This window comes from Bombina bombina, chromosome 5 (genome assembly GCF_027579735.1).
Source record: "Bombina bombina isolate aBomBom1 chromosome 5, aBomBom1.pri, whole genome shotgun sequence".
NCBI lineage: Eukaryota > Metazoa > Chordata > Amphibia > Anura > Bombinatoridae > Bombina > Bombina bombina.
In genome coordinates, this window is record NC_069503.1 from 526,183,284 (window position 1) to 526,209,593 (window position 26,310).

The following is a 26,310-nucleotide window of genomic DNA, read 5'->3' on the forward strand; positions in this document are numbered from 1 at the left end:
TTCAAACCCAAGAATTATTGTTTCATGAAAGCGATATTTCTGCTCCACTGTATAATACCAGTGCACGCTAATGTGCGCTGGTATTACAAATTATATACACATATTAACAAATAAATATATATACATATCTATATATAGCAAACCAAAAACGAATCCACCCTCCTGGATCAACTACCTGGATGCAAGGACTATCACTATACATACACAGAACAGATGCACTCACAGGGATTTAGGATAATCTCAGTGTCAAAACGTATTGACATTTCGGGATTACAATATCCCTTTCATCAGAATAAAAATTGTGTACAAACATCACACTTATATAGTGCACACAGTGAACATACCCCTCCAGGGGCGGACTGATTAGCCGGGCAAATAGGACCTGGACCGAGGGCCCAGCATGTAGAGGGGCCCACAAATGGTATCTCCATGGATCCTGGTGTGCTGCTGAAGCTGGGGTTGACAGCTGCCCTATCAGTAACTAAGCAGTTAAGTGTGGGTTAATTGGGGGCCCTGGCCCCAGAGTGTGGGCCCTGTGCCTGGATGTGGGGCTTGTTGCTTGGGGGGGGGGCTAAAGTGTGGGGGGGTCCTGTCGAGGGTCTGTAACTGTTAGGGCCATGGAGTGTGGCGTCTGGGCCTGAAGGTTGGGGCCCTGTCTCTGGTCTTTGACATTGGGGGTCCTGGCCCTGAAAGGTAGGGAGCCTGGTGGGGGCAGAGCAGGGAGACTACCATGTTCATTTGCATACATTTGAATAAATTGAGTCAGTGTGAGAGAGTGAGGGCCCTTCCCTAATTTTTTCCCGGGGCCCCTGATTGGTCTCAGTCTGCCCCTGTACCCCTCTCTCATGTGGCGCCAAACATCATGTGTGGAAGGCAAGCCATGCGTTCCACTGAGACCGGAAGTGACAATGTCAGCACCGGCTTAAACGTATACAAAACATAATATTAAGAAATCAAAATAATCAATTATAATTCGTCACATCTAAGTGAATCACAGATGACTCTTGTATACAAACGTCATACATATATGAATGTATTTCATCAATGGCAGTATCTGCCATGAATCAAGGCTTCAGTGTATATTGTTGCCATGGAAATCATGGGGGAGATAGGGACAAAATCCTCTTAATACAAGAGGCCCAATGGATATATAGATTGGGGACAATTTATCCAGGAGGACTTAATTCGATACTGGACTTCAAGGCACTCATTTGAATTTACACCAGTTACATACATGGGGTGCTGGTTTTGTGTGACAGTGTGCTCAGGGGCAAGGAGGGTTTGTATGAGGCCAGTTAGTGTTTCACGTCCTCTATTTAGCCACCTATTGAAGTGTGAGGGTTCAGGGATCGTTATTGGTCTTGTAACCGCCACATGGGCACTTACTCACATATTTTACGCTCTTATTATCGGTGTTCTCAAGGTAGTGTCCTATGACTCCTCTACTCACAAACCAGGAGCTATATATAGCAAAGTATACAAATAGGAGGGTATCTTGTAATATAAATAATATGAAGAATTTGAAGAATTGTAACATATCCATTATAATATAGCATTAATAGTTTTATGATCTTACTTTAAAACAATTGCCATGTAAGAATAACAAGGAGAAACATATGTTGCAAATGAGATTACTATACTTTTGCAACTAAGTTGTTATGTTTCCATGGCAACAATATACACTGAAGCCTTAATTCACGGCAGATATTGCCAGTGACGAAATACATTCATATATGTATGAAATTTGTACACAAGTGTTATCTGTGATTCACTTATATGTGAAGAATTAAAATTGATTATTTTGATTTCTTAATATTATGTTTTGTATACGTTTAAGCCAGTGCTGACATTATGTCATTTCCGAACTCAGTGGAATGCATGGTTTGCGTTCCACACACGATGTTTGGCGCCACATGAGAGAGGTATGTTCACTTTGTGCACTATATAAGTGTGATGTTAGTACACAATTTTTTATTCTGATGAAGGGGATATTGTAATCCCCAAAACGTCATAAAATTTTGACAAAGAGGTTATCCTAAATTCCTAAATCCCTGTGAGTGCATTTGTTCTGTGTGTATGTATATACATATATATATATATATATATATATATATATATATATATATATATATATATATATCAATACAGGTAGCCCTCAGTTTATGCCTGGGTTAGGTTCCAGAAGGAATGGTTGTGTATTAAAACCGTTGTAAATTGAAACCCAGTTTATAATGTAAGTCAATGGGAAGTGAGGGAGTTAGATTCCAGGCCCCTCTCAAAATTGTCATAAGCAATACCTAATACATTATTTTTAAAGCTTTGAAATAAAGACTTTAAATGCTAAAAAGCATTATAAACAGTATCAAATAATCACACAATACAGAATATATAATTAAACTAAGTTAAATGAACAAAAACATTTGCTAAACTGCATTATAAACCTTATGAAATAATCACAAAACACAGACTTTACTTGCATTTTCCTGCAAACAGTTCTTTCTATGCATTCCAATCTGGACTGATTTATAGACGGGAAGATCTTGTTCCTATGAAAGCTGCTCGATAGCTCATGTCTAGCTATACTAATTAATTCCAGCCTGTTTCTGTGCTTGGCTTTGCATAACTTTGCTGCAACACAAGCGGACAGCTCCACCTACTGGCTATTTTAATCAATGCAATGCTTCTCAATGCTTTTCAATAGCAGTCACATGACTGGGGGAAAAAAAAGGTTGTTATTCTGAAACAGCGCAAATTGAACCGGCGTAAATCGAGGGCCACATGTATATATTAATAAAATATATTTATTTACTGGGAACACACAGTTCCCATAGACCACAATTTAAAGGCAATTTTCAGTGCCGTTTTTTTATTATTTTTTTAACACCCCACAGCTGCTAACTTTAGCCCCAAAATACTGCCTAGTGCGGTTATTTTATTAAAAAAGGTAAAGACGCTGCTAACTTTATTTTTTTTAATAAAATTGCACTACATTGTATTTAGCAGGAATTTGGGGCACATTTATAAAATTAACCAGAGATCTAATCTCTGGTTAATTTTATAAGCGCTAATTGCTACCGCGAGCTCGCGGCAGCAATAACTGGCCACTTGTAATGGCTGATTAATTATCGTGCACCTGTTTGTGGGCACACAATAATTTAGCACTCCACTTGTAATCTAGCCCTTAGCATCCATTGACCTTCTCAAAAACACATAATTTATGATAATTGAAAATGAGAAAAAAAACTATTATTTTTGGCACTATGAACCATCTTGCAATTTAAACATAAAATGAGTAGTTATAAAATATCTAAAAATACAAATATTTTATATATTTCAAAATTTCTCAGTGTTTGCTTAACCCATTTTAACAATTTATGTTTCTACCCTGTCCAAACTTAGGATAGCAAAAAGCAAAACATAAAATAGTTATACCAAAGGTCATCCTCTATAGAATTTCACAAAATATCACATATTTTACATTCTCACAGTTCTCCCATTTAGGGCTAGATAACGATTGGGGCGCTAACAGTTGCGCACATGTGATATCGGGTTGAGTGCAATTGAATTGAATGCGCGTCGGGTTAGCACAACTTCAGAGCTATGGTTAACTGTTATGCTCGAATAGAAAATTGCACAAAACACATCTAAATACATTAAAAAGTACAGTTTCTTTCATAATAACAACATCTAATAAAAATTATTTAAAAAACGCGAGGGGCGTATCAATAGCATCGAAGGGTGCAAGCTGGGACTGCAAATGATTGGGTGTTAGAAGAATGTGACTACAAAAAAAAGTGCTTGAAAATAGACGGATGGAGGATCAGCGGCAGTAATAAAGATGATTCATTGGTACTATATTTTATTCTAAGCATATTTAAACAAACTGATGAATGAAAGTGCATTGTTTTATAACCATTTTTCACATGCTGCAAAGCAGATACAGACTGTTTACCATCACTTTAAAGTCTCTTTTGAGGTAAAATATCTTCGTTTTTACAGAGATGTTCAGGTGATATTTTCTAGTCAGCTTTTTACAGCTATGCTGCATCACTTTCAAGTGTTTCAACATTTAGCTATCATGTCCCTTTAAGTGTGAATTTCACTCCAATAAATTAAACCCCTCAAATCCTATGTTTAGCTACCAAACTTATTCACTAAAATATGTGCAGATTCTCAAAGATTTAGGATAGTGGGGCCTATTTACTATAGTGCGAGCGGACATGATCCGATATAGCGGATCATGTCTGCTGAACATCGATAAATGCCGACAGCCTATGCTGTCGGCATTTATCATTGCACCAGCAGTTCTTGTGAACTGCTGGTGCAATGCCGCCCCCTGCAGATTCTTGGCCAATCGGCCGCTAGCAGGGGGTGTCAATCAACTCGATTGTATTCGATCGAGTTGATTTCTGTCCGCCGCCTCTCAGTAGGCAGACAAGTAATCCCTCAAATGTACACTAAGGAAAACCATTCTACATAAACATTATAAACACCCTACTTACCAAAACTTTCCTGCCGGACTTTGTAAAAAAAGCAAATATTGTATGGAAGATGTTCTCTTTGTCTTGTGGAATAACACAAGGTACAGGATTCTTTTGGAAAGTGCAGTTCCCTTTCTCTTGACCAACCTGAAGAAAGACAAAAAAAGTCACAAATTGTTATCAAAGTATTTTATATAAATATATATATTATAAGTAAATAAGTATGACACATTTTAATATAACATTATTACTTGTTTAATGCCACTAAATTCTGTAGAACATAGACAACACCTCTGCTGGGCCGCCCACCTACCTCTATCCTTCCCTCCCACCAGCACCAACAGAAAATCGTTACAGAGAGTGACAGACAGTCACTCTCTGTAGTGATTTGCTTACTGGCTTCATTTGGTAAGGGTGAACAATTAATGCTGCCTTACCATATGAAGGCAGGTGCATTCTGCCCCCTGGTTGTTGCTCCAGCAGCCTAAGCTGACAGCAGGGCCCACAACATGCACCTCTGTGCTGGATGTAGGTTATGGGTATATTTATCAAGCTCCGTATGGAAACAGAAGTTATCAAGAAGTTATGAAGCAGCGGTCTAAAGACCGCTGCTCCATAACCTGTCCACCTGCTCTGAGGAGGCGGACAGAAATCAACCCGATCGTATTGAAACCCACTGCTAGTGGCCGATTGGCTGCAAATCTGCAGGGGGCGGTATTACACCAGCAGTTCACAAGACCAATGCTCCATAAACTGTCCACCTGCTCTGAGGCGGCGGACAGACATTGCCGAAAATCAACCCGATCCAATACAATCGGGTTGATTGACACCCCCTGTTAGCCACCGATTGGCTGCGAATCTGCAGGGGGCGGTATTGCACCAGCAGTTCACAAGAACTGCTGGTGCAATGACAAATTCCGAGAGCGTATGCTGTCGGCATTTATCGATGTGTGGCGGACATGATCCGCAATATCGGATCATGTCCGCTTGCACCTTCTTAAATATGCCCCTAAATCTCCTTTCCTCTAGTCTTAAACTGTGACCGCTTGTCACAAACAATTGCCTTGGAATAAACAGACTTTTTGCCAGCTCTGTATATAGGCTTGAATATATTTATATAAAGTAATATCACCTCTCAAGCACTTTTTTTTTTTTAAATAAAAAATAGACAAAGCTTGTCTCACCTCTCCTCAGGCTAAATCCTCCATTCCCCTTATTAGCCCTTCTCTGAACTTTATTGTAACTTGAGGTTTTTATTCCCCATCTAAGGGATAGATTACAAGCAGCTCACTAACTTTACAATTTAAAAGTAAACGCATTCGCTTGAGCGCAGTCACATTTAATGCGCGTAGGGTTAGAGCGTCTGAAGACCTGGTATAAAGGGTTAGGGCTAAAATAAAAGTTGCACCAAACACAACATAAATACATTAAAATATGCTGTTACACTCATATAAACACTATTTGGTAAAATGGTGTCATAAAAAATCATTATAAGGGTTAAAATGTATAAGGCCATGTATTTGACTGCAAAAGGTTATATATAGAAAAAAGAAGAATGTGTTGTAAACCAATGGCGCAATCACTATTGAGATATGCTACCCAATTGGTGGGATGCTGTATTAGACAAAATATATTTGTTTGTTAAAGGTCTATAAGGATGTATCAAATAGGTACCAAAAAACAATAGTAGTATTAATAGAGAAACATCCCTGGTGTATATACTAGACGCTTACATAGATATCAGCAATATGTATATATATATATATATATATATATATATATATATATATATATACACACTTCATCTATCCGTACGTGTATAAATCCTATAGTAGGGTTAAGTAATAGTCCTACAAAACTTAATCTAAAAAAAAAATGTACACAGATATATAACAAAGCTTATTCCAGAGTGATGTACATGAATTTGCAGCTATGCACTTCAATAATATTTAAAAAATTAGCTGCACTGCAAATAAAGGTTACTTTGCTTATCCGGCATTGGTACCAATGAAGTTAGGTCAGTTGTCAAAATACAATCTTCTCAGATACATAGAAGTCCATATATAATAATGGTAATGATTTTAGCACACACAGTTCATAAAAATTTTGTTTTAAAAAGACAAAAGAAGATGAATAGGTTAACAGCTCTACACAACGGATCCCTTTGGGAGTCTACTTACATCCCTTGACCTCAATCGAATGAGGTAAGTGCCGCACAGTGCATGGAGAGTCCCTCAGGATCACAGTGGACGGTCGTGTTGAGATGTGCTGCTGGTGCTAAGTCCAAACTTGCAAGCCGTTCTTGGGCGTTATGCCATAACATGCATCGTAGTACAATGCCCAAAAGTAAACAGCATACAATTAGCATATGCAAACGTTCTGAGTACTTCATATACTAATTGTTTGCTGTTTACTTTTGGGCATTGTACTACGATGCATGTTATGGCATAAAGGCTCAAGATTACCTCATATGTCATTGAAGGCATTTATTGTAAGCACATTTTAATACAAATAAAGCTGTTGTGTATACTATACAGTTGCACTATTCTTTGCTTTTTTATCATTTACATGCCATAACGCCCAAGAACGTATATGTATTTACAATGAGATAAAACATATTCCTGTATGTGAAGAACATTGGAATGTGAAAAATGAATAACTCCTTACAGCTTAACACACAAGAGATAAGTGTTAGGTTTTTTTCTTCTTCGCTCTCCATTGAAATCTATGGGGCGAATGCTTAAGCGCAGTCGTGATTTTCGAAGTCCTGAAGCTTTGCTCGTTCGCAAAACTTTTACTTTTAACTTGTAATACACTTTTACAAAGCCATGTGCGCAAAAGATTACTTTTAGCGAAGTTTACGCGTGCCACTTGTAATCTAGCCCTAACTTGATAAAAAAGTAATCACACCATTCCGCTTTTCCTTGTGGTTGAATTACAGTGAAGTTGCATATAATTAGTAAACGCACAGTCCATCAAATAAAAATATTACATTTTTTAGTTGGGCTTTATTTAAAAAAATATTTAGATATGACTGTACAAGCAATATAAGCATGTTTTGGTAGTTTTAGTGCTTTACAATAATACACAAAGAATTCAGAATTGCTGTACTTAGAAAATGTTTCTAAAAGTCCAAAAAGAAAATCTGCAAAAAGGGTTAAACACATAGTTTAAAAAGTTCAAGAGCAGCAAAGCATTACTGGGAGCTAGCTGAACACATCAGGAGAGCCAGTGACAAGAGGCATATGTGGGTAGCCACCAATCATCAATTAGCCCCCAGTACTGCACAGCTACTCCTGAGCCAACCTATGTATGTTATTTATTATTAGATAATAAAAGTAAAATCAAAAGTATGTTGAAATTACATGCTCTCTCTCAAACACAATAGTTTAATTTTATTTATCATGTCCTTTAAAGAAGAAACAGCTGACTTCAAATGTTCAAGAAATGGATTTGTCCTTCTGGCACAAATATTGTGTTGTGCTTAAATGTTAATGTTGAATCATTGGTTTATTTTTACTTTTGCTGGCCACAAATGGCATAAGATTGTAGATATGGGCTTCTAATAAGCAATAAGATCTCTTTTTTTGGGGTAACAATGAAGAAACATGGCTTTAAAACTGAAGCTATAAAGACTACTACAAACCACAATGGAATGAGGGTCCAAGAAGGTTACTGTATTGGGGAGAGGAAGTGGGGGTTCTTGCAATGGAGGATATAGAGGAAGAGATCCTTTGGTAGAGCTCACTTGTTGTGGGGAATCACAGTGGGTACAACATTGATTCTGGGCCCTTGTAATTATAGGAAGTGTGCTAATAAGACTAATTCTAGCCGAAATTGACAACGGGAAAAAAGCCCATAACTCCAAGTCTATTTGAATTTTCTGCAGCACTGGTTGAAAATTAAGTTTATACCAATTTTGTGGATTCCTATGTAGATATATCCCAAGATATCTAAGAGACTCAACTTCCTTAAACTGATTATTTGGTATACTATGATCAGTTCTATGTATCCACAATTCACTTTTATTATAATTTACCTTATAGCCTGAAAACGAACTGAAAAAATTCAACACTTGAGGTATAGTCTGAGCTGTGTTGTAGAGATAAATTAGAAGATCGTCGGCATACAATAGAGTTTTAAGGGCCAATTTACCCACAGGGATTCCCTCTAACTTATCTCTTAGCCAAATGGCTAAGGGTTTTAACGCTAAGTTAAAAAGCAATGGGGACAATGGACAACCTTGTATGGTGCCTTTTTTAGGACTATCCCAGGTGTTAGAGATCCATTGATCAGCAGAAAAGACGTTGGGCTACTATATAAATTACGCACAAAATGAACAAATTGATTTTTAAAGCCAAACTTCTCAAGTGCCTTCAATAAATATTTCTATTCAATAGAGTCAAACGCCTTTTCTGCATCAAGGGTCAAAAGCGCTGTATCATGTTTAAGTTGTTTACCATTACCTCTGCTTATATTCCACATATAGTCTAAAAGAGTTGTAATTTTCCGCATATTTTTAGATAAATTCCTAGAGGCCATAAACCCTGTCTGATCGGGATGAATAATCCTTTCAAGACAAGTCATAAATCTAGAAGCTATAATAGAGGTTAATAGCTTGTAATCTGTATTTAACACCGATATTGGTCTGTATGAGGCAGGGTCCTCCAAGTTTTTATCATTCTTAGGAATTAAGGAAATATTGGCTGCAGAAAAATAGCCTGAAGGTGGGTTACTAGAAGAAAAATAGTTATTAAAAAGATTTTCGAGAGTAGGTTTAATTTCTTCCGCCAGAATTTTTAAATACTCTGCTGGGAGGCCATCCAGACCTGCTGCCTTATTTAACTTAGTCTTTTCTATTGCTTTCCCAATCTCTTCACCTGAGATTGGGGCATTAAGCCTATCAAGGAGTTCTAATTTGTGCCCAACATTTTTCTTGATTCACGCTATTACCACTAGTATCTGTATATAGTTTCTGATAGTATGTAAGATTTTACTGATGTCTGTAGGTTCTGTATATCTTTTAGCTCTATCCTTAATCGCTAAAATATAGTTTTTCATTTTCCTATTCTTAACTAGCTTGGCCAGATATTTGGCGGAACACCCATGATAGCCTCTAAACTGTAAATTTATTTTCATCTCCTCTTCTTGGGATTTCTGTTTTAAGAATAAATCCCTTTCCTGTCTTGCTCTGGAATAAGTTTCCCAATTCGCCCAAGTTAAATCGAGATAAAAAAATGTATAGGAATTTCTGACTTGATTTGCTCGTTGAACTTCTCTCATATTATCTTTCTTTTTCTTATTACACATATAAGCCTTTATTTCTCCCCTTAAAACCGCTTTGGGTGCTTCCCAGAATGTTTCTAATTTATGAAAGTATGATATATTATGCGTACAGTAGTCTTTCCATTTTTGCTTTAGCCAAAGGGAAAACCTAGTATTCTTGTACAAATGGCGAGGGAAATGAATAATATGATTTTTCTCTATATATCTAGCTAATGTATGAAATGAAAGTGAGACAACTGCATGATCCGATATGACTATATCACCTATTTTAGAGTCGATTTTTTGAAGAGATAATGATTCTGCCACCAATATAAAGTCAATATAAAGTCAAAATGTTCTATAGGTTTTAGACTCACAGGTGAAAGTACGGCTATCTGGGTTTTGGATCCTCCATATATCAATTACTTTAAGCTTATGGCAAAAACTTTTTATGTATTTGGCCTGTTTATTATAGACTCTTACATTTTTTTTTGAAAATCTTTCTAACTCCGGACGTAATGACAGATTAAAATCGCCACCTATAAGAGATTATCTGTTGAGAAGGGAAATAATTTAATTTTTAGCTTTTCCCAGAAAATTTTAGAAAATACATTCGGTGCATAGATATTGCAAAGAACAAATTTTATTTAGTTAATTTGTATTTATAAGATAATATATCTAGCTTCTGGGTCTAGATCAGTCTGTATTAGCTTGTATGATAGATTTTTATTTAAAAGTACTGCCACCCCTGATTTCCTGCCACTACACGGGGTCGCTATTACCTCCCAACCCATCTAGATCTCAATTTCTATTATCTTTCCACGGCTTCTATTTCCGATACAGAATTTGCCACTTATTTTAAATAAAGCTGATATTCAGAAACTCAACTCTAGCTTTTCCAAATTAATTTAACATGGTAAGAAAAAAGCACGTATTGCACTAGATAAACTGATGCAAACACACGGATCGGCGGGTATGGCACTACCTAATATTAGTTGTTATAATTTAGCTGCCTTAGTCAAAATTGCTATAGACTGGTTAGCAGAAACCAATTGGTTCTCTACAGCTGAACTAGAGAGCTTTTATGTTTCCCCTTTTTCTTTGAAAGCTATATTACATATTTCCTCTAGAGAAATACCAAGCAATATACAGGCTCTAATTTCCTTCAAAAATATAATTACAGCATGGCATAAATTGTGTGCGCTAATAGGTGTAGACTATTCATTTTCTGATTATTTACCTATAATAGGTAACCTGGAATTTTGTCCGGGGAATAATCAGAAAGTATTTAGAACCTGGTCCAGTAATGGTCTTAAATTTATGCATCAACTACTAGCAGATAATGGACAGATGGTTCCATTTGATAATCTAATGCAGCAGTTTGATATACCTAGTAATAAATTTTATGCTTACTTGCAGGTATGTCATTTTATTAATACAAAAGTGTGTAAAGGTGGCGGGTTGGTCTCATGGTCCGATATTAAATTGTGTATTCTTAATTTTAAAATTAAGGCCCCTTCAATTGCCATACTATATAGCATTATGTTAGTCAAACAAAGTCAATCTTACTTAGAAAAACTTTGTAACCTATGGATAAAACTTTTCCCAAATATAGATAAGGAAAAAAGTAAGGCAAGTTTTAAGGTACTAGATAAATGCCGGATATCAACAAGTTGGAAAGAAGCTCACATGAAACGTATTAATAATTATTATTGTACACCTTTCAAAATGGCAAGAATGTATACCAGTCAAATCTTCTTCCGGCCACGATGCATGCATATAAATGCAGATATTCTGCATATGTTTTGGTCATGCCCTAAGATTGGGCAATTTTGGAAGAAAGTAGCTTTCTGGCTTAACAAATTGTATAAAGTAAATATCTATTTTGATTCAGAAAGTGTTTTCATTCTTAATGCTTCTACTGATGACTCTCCTCTACGGAGAAACATTTTGAACACTATAATATTATTGATTAGACATTTTATATAAAAAAATTGGAAGGCAAAAAAGGTAATGGGTTTCTCCACTTTTATTAAAGACATTCAAAATCAAATAATTTTTGAATCCTTCCATCTTAGAGTAGCAAAAGAAAGGGAAATTAGGAAATTTTTGACAGGGTGGCTCCCTATAATTAAAACGTATGCATTACCTATTTAGAAAACTATTTTATATCCATTTCTGAGCTCCGATAGTTTTTCAGATCTGGTGTTATTAGGTGATTTCCCGGCAGCGTGGATATCGGGATATAGGGAGGTGTAATTATTCCACAAAAGTGGCGTGGTAATTGGTCTTTGTATGGCTTAATGGTAGGGCTGGGGGTGGAGAGGCTTGTGGATAGAGAGAGGAAGATAAAAAAGGGAGATTTTTTTTTAAATTATTATTATGTTTGTTTGGTTTGTTTTAATTTGAAAAAAAAAAAAAAAAAATACCCCAACAGTGTAACGAAGAGTTGTTGAACTTACTGTATATTTAAACTATGGTCTAAGAAGGATTAGGCTGATATATATTGTGTTTATATATATATATTGTTATGAATATATCGTTTTTGTTTCTTACTTATGACGCCCTGCGTGGTGCAAAAAAAAATGTAAGTGTGATTTCCTTAACTTATTTACACTGTTGGTTTATAAATAAATAAATAAATAAAAAAAAAAAGGAAGTATGCAGATGGGGGGACAGAGTGCTTGGCAAGTTGACAAAGTAGTGATAAATGTACATGGGAGTAGCACTCAAGATGCTGCAACATGGATGGTGTTTTTTTTGAGGGTTGTGGGCAGCAGGGGTTAAATGTGACAAAAGTTCTACAGTCGGGGTTATACATGGTGGGGACTTGTAGCAACACTTTATTCTAAAGCAACAGGATAAACAAATTATCATGATGTTGATAGAGGATTTAATTGCCATTGGAATAACACATCTCATTATTTCAATATTGCAATTGTTATTAGCTGGATTGGATTATTTCTTAAAGTAACAGAAAACTTTTTGTATGAAAAAAAGGTTAAGGTTAACAGGAAGTACATGTCTGTGTATCCTGGGGTACATTTAGTGCAGTGTTTCCCAACCGCAGTCCTCAAGTACCCCCAACACTCCTGGTTTTCATTATAGCTGAACTAGAGCACAGGTGAAATAATCAGCTGATGGATGAGAGCAGGTTGGTTACTGATCAGCTGATTACTTCACCTGTGCACTGGTTCAGCTATAATGAAAACCAGGCCTGTTGGGGGTACTTGAGGACCGCGGTTGGGAAACACTGATTTAGTGCATTAAAGGGATATTCCAGCCAAAATTGGAAACCATATTGGTGCATTTCTGTATTGAACATAAGCAATTTTGTAATATACATGCGTTAGCAAAAATGCTTCTAATAAAAGCTATAGCTGTTTTAAAACATAAATTATGCTTACCTGATAATTTAATTTCCATCATGGGGAGGAGAGTCCACGGCTTCATTCATTACTTGTGGGAATTAAGAACCTAGCCACCAGGAGGGGGCAAAGACACCCCTGCCAAAGGCTTAAATACCTCCCCCATTCCCCTCATCCCCCAGTCATTCTGCTGAGGGAACAAGGAACAGTAGGAGAAATATCAGGGTATAAATGGTGCCAGAAGAACAAATACAATTTAGGTCCGCCCAACGAAGCAATGGGCGGGAGCCGTGGCCTCTCCTCCCCACGATGGAAATGAAACTATCAGGTAAGCATAATTTATGTTTTCCATCTAAAGGGGAGGAGAGTCCACGGCTTCATTCATAACTTGTGGGAAACACATATCCAAGCTCTAGAGGACACTGAATGAAAAAAACGGGAGGGCAAAAAGGCGGACCCTAATCTGAGGGCACCACAGCCTGCAAAACCTTTCTCCCAAAAACCGCTTCCGCAGAAGCAAAAACGTCAAATTTGTAAAACTTCGTAAAAGTATGTAAGGAGGCTTATGTCCCACTGTCTCGTAGGCCAAGTGGATCATTCTCCTCAACCAAAAGAACAAAGAAGTAGCAGGGGCCCTCTGGCCCTTACGCTTCCCTGAATACACCACAAAGAGATGTAGACTGACGGAAATCCTTAGTCGCCTGAAGGTAAAACTTCAGTGCACGAACTACATCCAAATTATGAAGTAACCTCTCCTTTGTCGAAGAAGGATTAGGACACAAAGAATGAACAACTATTTCCTGATTGATGTTACGATCAGACACAACCTTGGGAAGAAATCCCAAGCCAGTGCGAAGAACAACCTTATCGGCGCGAAAAACCAAATAAGGAGGCTCCCATTGCAAGGCCAACAGTTCAGAAACCCTGCATGCCGACGCAATGGCCAACAGGAAGAGAACCTTCCAAGACAGAATCTTAATGTCAATAGAATGTATAAGCTCAAACGGAACCCTCTGCAACACCTTAAGGACCAAGTTCAAGCTCCATGGTGGAGCAGACTGCCTAAAAACAGGCCTGATTTTAGACAGAGCCTGGACAAAGGCTTGCATGTCAGGAAGCTCAGCAAGTCTCCTGTGCAACAAAACCGATAATGCCAAAATATGTCCCTTCAAGGAACTGGCGGCAAGACCCATCTCCAAACCATCTTGGAGTTAAGACAGAATCCTGGATACCTTCACCTTGTGCAAAGGATATCCATGCTCCTCACACCAGGACAAGAAAGCCCTCCACACCTTATGGTAGATGCGACGAGTGACTGGCTTCCTTGCTTGAACTAGAGTGTCAATCACACTCTCAGAAAACCCCCTCTTGGCTAAGACTAGGCTTTCAATCTCCACGCAGTCAGCCTCCGAGAAACAAGATTTTGATGTTGAAAGGGACCCTGTTCCAGCAGATCCCTGCGACAGGGTAACCTCCATGGAGGAGACAATGACATCCCCACCAGATACGCAAACCACGTCCTCCGCGGCAACGAAGGAGCAATCAGAATAGCCAAAGCTTGCTTCTGCTTGATGCAGGCCACTACACAAGGTAGAAGTGGCAACGGTGGAAAAATGTAAACTAGGTTGAACCCCCAAGGTACCGCCAAGGCATCTATCAGTTCTGCCTGGGGATCCCTGGACCGCGACCTGTATCTGGGTAGCTTGCAATTGAGTCTGAACACCATGAGGTCTATCTCTGGCGTCCCCCATCTGTTGCAGATCTCCGCAAACACCTCGGGGTGGAGAGACCACCAGATGGAAGGATTGTCTGCTGAGAAAATCCGCTTCCCAGTTGTCCACACCCGGAAAGTGGATTGCTGAAAGTGAGCAGCTGTGGGACTCTGCCCATTCCAATATCCGAGAAACCTCCCTCATCGCAAGGGAGCTTCTGGACCCCTCCTGATGGTTGATGTAAGCCACCGAGGTAATGTTGTCTGTCTGGAATCTGATGAAGCTGGACGACCCCAAAAGAGGCCACGCCTTCAGAGCATTGTCGATCGCTCAAAGTTCCAGAATATTGATCGGGAGGAGAGACTCCTCTCGAGACCATTTTCCCTGTGCCATCCTGGCACCCTAAACAGCTCCCCATCCTGCCAGATTCGTGTCCGTGGTCACAATCTCCAAGGACGGTCTCAAGAAGGATGTCCCCAGAGACAGATTCTCTGGACGTATCCACCAAGAGAGGGATTCCCTGGTCCGAGAATCCATGAAAATCCGCTGAGATAGATCTGAATGATTGCCGTTCCACTGTCTCAACATGCACATTTGAAGAGGTCTGAGATGGAACCTGGCAAAAGGGATGACGTCTATGCTGGAAACCATGAGCCAGATCATCTCCATACACTAAGCCACCGAGGGACTTGAGTGGGACTGAAGGGCAAGACAGGTGGACGCAATCTTCCGGCGTCGATCTGTGAGATATATTTTCATGGACATTATCGTGCCCAGGAACAGCCTCGACTTAGAAGTCATGTCCGCAGACCAAGACTTTAGCCACAGAGCCCTGCAAGCTAACACAGAGAATCCTGAAACCTTTGCGTTCAGGCGAATAATTTGCATATTGGCATCACAAATGAAGGAATTGGTGACTTTCAACGCCTTGATCTTATCCTGTATCTTGTCGATAGGAGTTTCTCTCTTGACCATATCACACAGGGATTCACACCAATATGTCGCAGCTCCGGAAACTGCAGCCAAAGCCGCTGCCGGATGAAAAACAAACCCTGTGTGTTGAAACATCTTCCTTAACATAAAATAAAGAAAGATTCCAGCAGCCAACCATGTGTAAATCAGAAAATAAGTTGCTTTATTCCAGGATAAAAACAACAGGACATGCTGTTAAAAGTTCAAAACATAGTCTGACCGGTTTCGGTCTCCCTGACCGTAATCATAGACTATTATATAACATGTGTACCATACATTTAAGTAACATGTAGCATCTCCTGATTGGCTAAAAACAAAACAGTCTGAAATTTTAACTCCATGTATATCAAATACATCAATTAAACATATATACATATAGTAATAATATAGACATAAACGCATATGTAGACCATTGTCACCATAGTTTAAAAGATGAATATTTGTAACACTAGTAAATAAGGATATTATGTATATATGGAAGCAATTAGATAGATTCTTAATCAATGTAGTTGAAACACATACCGCTACATGTAGGTATCATCCTACTTCCATATATATGTAAATGGCACAAGAATACTTAGTAAGAACAAATGAAATAACCTAATTACTTTAGTCACAACATATCCTGAAAGGCTTTATGGTAAATGACAGATGGTTAAATAAATATACATTTAGCCAAGTATAGGCATCAACCATTAAACAGTATATAATAATAGTAACAACAGTACCTTTTTACCTTTTAACCACTTATTATAATGAAACTTGCTCTTGAAACGTACATTAAGATTAAGCAAATATAACAAAATATTATTGTTTATATATAACAAATTGGGTAGGTATCTTCCTTAACATGTTTTCTAACTTTTTATCCATGGGCTCTTTAAACGACAAACTACCCTTGAGAGGAGTAGTCGTCCGCTTTGCGAGCGTGGATATAGCATCATCCATCTTAGGGACAGTCCCCCACAGCTCGAGGTGAGAGTCCGGAATGGGGAACAGTTTCTTAAAGGAAGAAGGGGAAAAGGAAGAACCCAATTGCTCCCATTCATTCTTAATAATATTAGCCATCTTAACAGGAACCGGGAAGGTCTGGGGCACCACCCTGTCCTCGTATACCTTATCAAGTTTAGGAATTAAAGGTTCCTCCAGAAGCTTCAGTTCCGGAACCTCCAGAGTAGCAAGTACTTGCTTCAGCAAAAAGCGCAAATTCTCCATCCTTAACCTAAAATCAGGCTCCTCCGCAGCCGGACGTTGAGATGACACGGACTCCGACCCAGAAGGAGCCTCCTCCGAAGAGTCGGAATGGGCCTCGTCATCATATAATGCCTCTGGTATATCCATAAGCGTAGACAACCCCTGGGCCAGACCGCCATGATACGCCCTACGCTTGCGCTTAGCAGAACGTGGTAAGGCATGGATCACTTTCGATACCGCCGTTTGCAGCTGATCCGCAAAATCTGATGGCCAACGAATCTCTCCCGTAGGAGTAATGGTTGGACCCTGGGGCGCTGCATGTGCACTTGGAGATAAAAGTATTGAACGCACAACCCGGGACGGAGAACCCTCAAGAGGTGGATGGCTCAGTAGTACTAGACATACCTTTACTCTTAGATGTCGCAACTTTATTAAGGCATGTGGAACATAGTTGAGCAAGCTGATCTACAAGAACCTCCTCACAATAAACACAGGAATGAGACTTTGAGAACGAGGGAGTACCCTCTAATGTGTCAGAGTCCTCCATAGCTTGCGCTTTTATTACGGACTAGATTAGTTTAAGAAACAGGCACCTTTATACTCCCCAATGGCCGGGGCACTCACCATCTCCTATGACCCGGACTACAGAAACTTTTGCTTCATCTCCTGCGCCGTTAATCAACAGAGGAAGAGAACGCCACACCAGGTCACATGAGATGCCTCGCAGGACCGCCCCTGCATTAAGGAGAAAACGCGCTAAAAATGGCCGCGCAATTACTCCCGGAAGTCAACCTGAAGTTCCACCATTGCCAGAGCCTCATCTCACACATAAAGCAGCCATAACACAATAAACAGTATTATGTATAAACCCCCCCCCCGTTCAATAATCCCCTAACCAGGATATTAATCCTTGATTCCACAAGATAAAATGCGTCACACTGTGACCCTGTCTTCTATATTATCATAATGTAATAAAAAAATTAAACAATCTTACCGAAATCTATGCCATGTAACAGGAACACGGCCCTTCAAGTGTGACAGGTAGAAGCATCGCTCCTGACATGGACTTGAGTGCAGAAAGCAGGCAGCGAAACTCGTCAACGCTGATTGCTTGTGGAGCTGTTAATATGAGTCGGGATGGTTTCGCAGAAAGACTCTCCCTGCATCTCCGGACTCTAACTTTCACCCAGGCTCTCACTGAGAGGCTGACAGGGCTACTGAAAACTCCAGTCCCATTTCGAAGAGTACTACCCTCCATAAGAGACTACTCCGAATCTTCGGCACTTCTCTGCCATCCTCCTGTGACAAAAGGCAAAGAATGACTGGGGGATGAGGGGAGTGGGGGAGGTATTTAAGCCTTTGGCTGGGGTGTCTTTGCCTCCCCCTGGTGGCCAGGTTCTTAATTCCCACAAGTAATGAATGAAGCCGTGGACTCTCCTCCCCTTTAGATGGAAAAACATAATTTATGCTTACCTGATAAATGTATTTCTCTTGTAGTGTATCCAGTCCACGGATCATCCATTACTTGTGGGATATTCTCCTTCCCAACAGGAAGTTGCAAGAGGATCACCCACAGCAGAGCTGCTATATAGCTCCTCCCCTCACTGCCATATCCAGTCCTTCAACCGAAACAAGCCGAGAAAGGAGAAACCATAGGGTGCAGTGGTGACTGTAGTTTAATTAAAATTTAGACCTGCCTGAAAAGGACAGGGCGGGCCGTGGACTGGATACACTACAAGAGAAATAAATTTATCAGGTAAGCATAAATTATGTTTTCTCTTGTTAAGTGTATCCAGTCCACGGATCATCCATTACTTGTGGGATACCAATACCAAAGCTAAAGTACACGGATGATGGGAGGGACAAGGCAGGAACTTAAATGGAAGGAACCACTGCCTGTAGAACCTTTCTCCCAAAAACAGCCTCCGAAGAAGCAAAAGTATCAAATTTGTAAAATTTGGAAAAAGTATGAAGGGAAGACCAAGTTGCAGCCTTGCAAATCTGTTCAACAGAGGCCTCATTTTTAAAGGCCCAGGTGGAAGCCACAGCTCTAGTAGAATGAGCTATAATCCTTTCAGGAGGCTGCTGTCCAGCAGTCTCATAGGCTAAACGGATTATACTCCGAAGCCAAAAAGAAAGAGAGGTTGCCGAGGCCTTCTGACCTCTCCTCTGTCCAGAGTAAACAACAAACAGGTTAGATGTTTGGCGAAAATCTTTAGTAGCCTGTAAGTAAAACTTCAAGGCACGGACTACGTCTAGATTATGCAAAAAACGTTCCTTCTTTGAAGAAGAAGGATTAGGACATAATGATGGAACAACAATCTCTTGATTGATATTCTTGTTAGAAACCACCTTAGGTAAAAACCCAGGTTTTGTACGCAGAACAACTTTATCTGAATGAAAGATCAGATAAGGAGAATCACAATGTAAGGCAGATAACTTCGAGACTCTTCGAGCCGAGGAAATAGCCATCAGAAAAAGAACTTTCCATGAAAGAAGTTTGATATCAATAGAATGAAGGGGTTCAAACGGAACCCCTTGAAGAACTTTAAGAACCAAGTTTAAGCTCCATGGAGGAGCAACAGGTTTAAACACAGGCTTAATTCTAACTAAAGCCTGACAAAATGCCTGAACGTCTGGAACTTCTGCCAGACGCTTGTGTAAAAGAATAGAGCAGAAATCTGTCCCTTTAAAGAACTAGCTGATAATCCTTTGTCCAAACCCTCTTGGAGGAAGGACAATATCCTAGGAATCCTAACCCTACTCCATGAGTAATTCTTGGATTCACACCAATGAAGATATTTACGACGCCATATCTTGTGGTAAATTTTCCTGGTGACAGGCTTTCGTGCCTGTATTAAGGTATCAATAACTGACTCGGAGAAGCCACGCTTTGATAGGATCAAGCGTTCAATCTCCATGCAGTCAGTCTCAGAGAAAGTAGATTCGGATGATTGAAAGGACCTTGTATTAGAAGGTCTTGTCTCAGAGGCAGAGTCCATGGTGGAAAGGATGACATGTCCACTAGGTCTGCATACCAGGTCCTGCGTGGCCACGCAGGCGCTATCAATATCACCGATGCTCTTTCCTGTTTGATTTTGGCAATCAGACGAGGGAGCAGAGGAAACGGTGGAAACACATAAGCCAGGTTGAAGAACCAAGGCGCTGCTAGAGCATCTATCAGTGCCGCTTCTGGGTCCCTGGACCTGGATCCGTAACAAGGAAGCTTGGCGTTCTGGCGAGACGCCATGAGATCCAATTCTGGTTTGCCCCAACGGAGAACCAATTGAGCAAACACCTCCGGATGGAGTTCCCATTCCCCCGGATGAAAAGTCTGACGACTTAGAAAATCCGCCTCCCAGTTCTCTACACCTGGGATATGGATCGCTGACAGGTGGCAAGAGTGAGTCTCTGCCCAGCGAATTATCTTGGAGACTTCTGACATCGCTAGGGAACTCCTGGTTCCCCCTTGATGGTTGATGTAAGCCACAGTCGTGATGTTGTCCGACTGAAATCTGATGAACCTCAGTGTTGCTAGCTGAGGCCAAGCCAGAAGAGCATTGAATATTGCTCTTAACTCCAGAATATTTATTGGGAGGAGTTTCTCCTCCTGAGTCCATGAACCCTGAGCCTTCAGGGAGTTCTAGACTGCACCCCAACCTAGAAGGCTGGCATCTGTTGTTACAATTGTCCAATCTGGTCTGCGAAAGGTCATACCCTTGGACAGATGGGCCCGAGATAACCACCAGAGAAGAGAATCTCTGGTTTCCTGATCCAGATTTAGTAGAGGGGACAAATCTGTGTAATCCCCATTCCACTGACTGAGCATGCATAATTGCAGCGGTCTGAGATGCAGGCACGCGAATGGCACTATGTCCATCGCCGCTACCATTAAGCCGATTACTTCCATGCACTGAGCCACTGTGGGGCGCGGAATGGAGTGAAGAACACGGCAAGCATTTAGAAGTTTTGATAACCTGGACTCCGTCAGGTAAATTTTCATTTCTACAGAATCTATTAGAGTCCCTAGGAAGGAAACCCTTGTGAGAGGAGATAGAGAACTCTTTTCTTCGTTCACTTTCCACCCATGCAACCTCAGGAATGCCAGAACTATCTCTGTATGAGATTTGGCAATTTGAAAGCTTGACGCCTGTATCAGGATATCGTCCAGGTAAGGAGCCACCGCTATGCCTCGCGGTCTTAGGACCGCCAGAAGTGAGCACAGAACCTTTGTAAAAATTCTTGGGGCTGTAGCCAACCCGAATGGAAGAGCTACAAATTGGTAATGCCTGTCTAGAAAGGCAAACCTCAGGAACTGATGATGATTCTTGTGAATCGGAATGTGAAGGTAGGCATCCTTTAAGTCCACTGTGGTCATGTACTGACCCTCTTGGATCATGGGTAAAATGGTTCGAATAGTTTCCATCTTGAATGACGGAACTCTGAGGAATTTGTTTAGGATCTTTAAATCCAAAATTGGTCTGAAGGTTCCCTCTTTTTTGGGAACCACAAACAGATTTGAATAAAACCCCTGTCCTTGTTCCGTCCGCGGAACTGGATGGATCACTCCCATTACAAGGAGATCTTGTACGCATCTTAGGAATGCCTCTTTCTTTATCTGGTTTGCAGATAATCTTGAAAGGTGAAATCTCCCTTGTGGAGGAGAAGCTTTGAAGTCCAGAAGATATCCCTGAGATATCATCTCCAACGCCCAGGGATCCTGAACATCTCTTGCCCACGCCTGGGCGAAGAGAGAGAGTCTGCCCCCTACTAGATCCGTTGTCAGATAGGGGGCCGCTCCTTCATGCTGTCTTAGAGGCAGCAGCAGGCTTTCTGGCCTGCTTGCCCTTGTTCCAGGACTGGTTAGGTTTCCAGGCCTGCTTGGATTGAGCAAAAGTTCCCTCTTGTTTTGAAGCAGAGGAAGTTGATGCTGCACCTGCCTTGAAATTTCGAAAGGCACGAAAATTAGACTGTTTGGCCTTTGATTTGGCCCTGTCCTGAGGAAGGGTATGACCCTTACCTCCAGTAATGTCAGCAATAATTTCTTTCAAACCAGGCCCGAATAAGGTCTGCCCCTTGAAAGGAATGTTGAGTAATTTAGACTTTGAAGTCACATCAGCTGACCAGGATTGGAGCCATAGCGCCCTACGCGCCTGGATGGCGAATCCGGAATTCTTAGCCGTTAGTTTAGTCAAATGAACAATGGCATCAGAAACAAATGAGTTAGCTAGCTTAAGAGTTCTAAGCTTGTCAACAATTTCAGTCTATGGAGCTGTATGGATGGCCTCTTCCAGGGCCTCAAACCAGAATGCCGCCGCAGCAGTGACAGACGCAATGCATGCAAGGGGCTGTAAAATAAAACCTTGTTGAATAAACATTTTCTTAAGGTAACCCTCTAATTTTTTATCCATTGGATCTGAAAAAGCACAACTGTCCTCAACCAGGATAGTGGTACGCTTTGCTAAAGTAGAAACTGCTCCCTCCACCTTAGGGACAGTCTGCCATAAGTCCCGTGTAGTGGCATCTATTGGAAACATTTTTCTAAATATAGGAGGTGGGGAAAAGGGCACACCGGGCCTATCCCACTCCTTACTAATAATTTCTGTAAGCCTTTTAGGTATTGGAAAAACATCAGTACTCACCGGCACTGCATAGTATTTATCCAGCCTACACAATTTCTCTGGCACTGCAATTGTGTCACAGTCATTCAGAGCAGCTAATACCTCCCCAAGCAATACACGGAGGTTCTCAAGCTTAAATTTAAAATTAGAAATCTCTGAATCAGGTCTCCCCGATTCAGAGACGTCACCCACAGACTGAAGCTCTCCGTCCTCAGGTTCTGCATATTGTGACGCAGTATCAAACATGGCTCTTACAGCATCTATGCGCTCTGTATCTCGTCTAACCCCAGAGCTATCGCGCTTGCCTCTCAATTCAGGCAATCTGGATAATACCTCTGACAGGGTATTATTCATGATTGCAGCCATGTCCTGCAAAGTAATCGCTATGGGCGTCCCTGATGTACTTGGCGCCATATTAGCGTGCGTCCCTTGAGCGGGAGGCGAAGGGTCCGACACGTGGGGAGAGTTAGTCGGCATAACTTCCCCCTCGACAGACCCCTCTGGTGACAATTCTTTTATAGATAAAGACTGATCTTTACTGTTTAAGGTGAAATCAATACATTTAGTACACATTCTCCTATGGGGCTCCACCATGGCTTTTAAACATAATGAACAAGTATCCTCTGTTTCAGACATGTTTGTACAGACTAGCAATGAGACTAGCAAGCTTGGAAAACACTTTAAAGCAAGTTAACAAGCAATATAAAAAAAACGTTACTGTGCCTTTAAGAGAAACAAATTTTGACAAAATTTGAAATAACAGTGAAAAAAGGCAGTTAGACTAACAACATTTTTACAGTGTATGTAACAAGTCAGCAGAGCATTGCAACCACTTGCAAATGGATGATTAACCCCTTAATAACAAAAACAGAATAATAAATGACAAAAACGTTTTTTTAAACACAGTCACAACAACTGCCACAGTCTACTGTGATTGTTACCCTCCTCAAACATGACTTTGAAGCCTTTTGAGCCCTTCAGAGATGTCCTGTATCATGCAGAGGGAAGCTGAATGTCTCTGTCAGTATTTTTAGCTGCACAGAAAAGCACTAAAATAGGCCCTTCCCACTCATATTGCAACAGTGGAAAGCCTGTTACTAGGCAAAAATCAAGCCAGCCATGTGGAAAAAAACTAGGCCCCAATAAGTTTTGTCACCAAACATATATAAAAATGATTAACATGCCAGCAAATGTTTTATATTACACTTTTATAAGAGTATGTATCTCTGTTAATAAGCCTGATACCAGTCGCTATCACTGCATTTAAGGCTTAACTTACATTAATCCGGTATCAGCAGCATTTTTCTAGCAAATTCCATCCCTAGAAATATGTTAACTGCACATACCTTATTGCAGGAAAACCTGCACGCCATTCCCCCTCTGAAGTTACCTCACTCCTCAGAATATGTGAGAACGGCAGTGGATCTTAGTTACTTCTGCTAAGATCATATAAATCACAGGCAGATTCTTCTTCTAAAGCTGCCTGAGATGAAACAGTACACTCCGGTACCATTTAAAAATAACAAACTTTTGATTGAAGTTAAAAAACTAACTAAAATACACCACTCTCCTCTTACTACGTCCATCTTTGTTGAGAGTTGCAAGAGAATGACAGGATATGGCAGTGAGGGGAGGAGCTATATAGCAGCTCTGCTGTGGGTGATCCTCTTGCAACTTCCTGTTGGGAAGGAGAATATCCCACAAGTAATGGATGATCCGTGGACTGGATACACTTAACAAGAGAAAGTGTATTGAAGTATGCACCGTACACCAGCATTTTAAACACAACACTTGTTCAGAGAGCCTATGGTGCTTGTACCATCTGGTAATGACTCAATTTATTAATTGCTGACATGATACAAGCCCCACTGATGATCTTAGCAGCTGCATTATTTAAAATGTGGGTGCAGTAAAAATATCTAGCTATGCTTCACATGCACGGAAAAATGTTAACACTAAAACAGTGATAACTCTTAATAGAAGCATTTTTGTCAATACATGTATATTGTAAATATGTTTCTATTCAAAGATGCAATAAATCTTTGTGCATTTATGTTTTTACTGGCATGTCCCTTTAAAATGAAAACATATTTGCCAGTTTTAATTTAGGAAGACAAAACACTGTGGCTTGCAAGCCTGCTTATAGAATACCATGAGACCTTTGAGAAAACGTCACACGTGCCCATGTCAGCCCACTAGCTGAGGCTGCAAGATGCATTTTAAAATAGAAAAACAGAATTTATGTTTACCTGATAAATTACTTTCTCCAACGGTGTGTCCGGTCCACGGCGTCATCCTTACTTGTGGGATATTCTCTTCCCCAACAGGAAATGGCAAAGAGCCCAGCAAAGCTGGTCACATGATCCCTCCTAGGCTCCGCCTTCCCCAGTCATTCGACCGACGTAAAGGAGGAATATTTGCATAGGAGAAATCATATGATACCGTGGTGACTGTAGTTAAAGAAAATAAATTATCAGACCTGATAAAAAAACCAGGGCGGGCCGTGGACCGGACACACCGTTGGAGAAAGTAATTTATAAGGTAAACATAAATTATGTTTTCTCCAACATAGGTGTGTCCGGTCCACGGCGTCATCCTTACTTGTGGGAACCAATACCAAAGCTTTAGGACACGGATGAAGGGAGGGAGCAAATCAGGTCACCTAGATGGAAGGCACCACGGCTTGCAAAACCTTTCTCCCAAAAATAGCCTCAGAAGAAGCAAAAGTATCAAATTTGTAAAATTTAGTAAAAGTGTGCAGTGAAGACCAAGTCGCTGCCTTACATATCTGATCAACAGAAGCCTCGTTCTTGAAGGCCCATGTGGAAGCCACAGCCCTAGTGGAATGAGCTGTGATTCTTTCAGGAGGCTGCCGTCCGGCAGTCTCGTAAGCCAATCTGATGATGCTTTTAAGCCAAAAAGAGAGAGAGGTAGAAGTTGCTTTTTGACCTCTCCTTTTACCAGAATAAACAACAAACAAGGAAGATGTTTGTCTAAAATCCTTTGTAGCATCTAAATAGAATTTTAGAGCACGCACTACATCCAAATTGTGCAACAAACGTTCCTTCTTTGAAACTGGATTCGGACACAAAGAAGGCACGACTATCTCCTGGTTAATGTTTTTGTTAGAAACAACTTTCGGAAGAAAACCAGGTTTAGTACGCAAAACCACCTTATCTGCATGGAACACCAGATAAGGAGGAGAACACTGCAGAGCAGATAATTCTGAAACTCTTCTAGCAGAAGAAATTGCAACCAAAAACAAAACTTTCCAAGATAATAACTTAATATCAACGGAATGTAAGGGTTCAAACGGAACCCCCTGAAGAACTGAAAGAACTAAATTGAGACTCCAAGGAGGAGTCAAAGGTTTGTAAACAGGCTTGATTCTAACCAGAGCCTGAACAAAGGCTTGAACATCTGGCACAGCTGCCAGCTTTTTGTGAAGTAACACAGACAAGGCAGAAATCTGTCCCTTCAAAGAACTTGCAGATAATCCTTTCTCCAAACCTTCTTGAAGAAAGGATAGAATCTTAGGAATTTTTATCTTGTCCCAAGGGAATCCTTTAGATTCACACCAACAGATATATTTTTTCCATATTTTGTGGTAGATTTTTCTAGTTACAGGCTTTCTGGCCTGAACAAGAGTATCAATGACAGAATCTGAGAACCCTCGCTTTGATAAGATCAAGCGTTC

At 40.3% G+C, this 26,310-nt stretch overlaps 1 protein-coding gene across 1 annotated transcript in view; it reads right to left on the reverse strand.

Annotated features, from left to right (window-relative positions):
- The window catches only part of ITGA9 (integrin subunit alpha 9), an 838,607-nt gene that overhangs the window by 117,527 nt on the left and 694,770 nt on the right, over positions 1-26,310 (reverse strand). Inside the window, exon 24 of the mRNA XM_053714443.1 lies at positions 4,503-4,628. Within this exon, the coding sequence (XP_053570418.1) occupies positions 4,503-4,628 (126 nt within the window). The remainder of the gene's footprint in view (positions 1-4,502; positions 4,629-26,310) is intronic.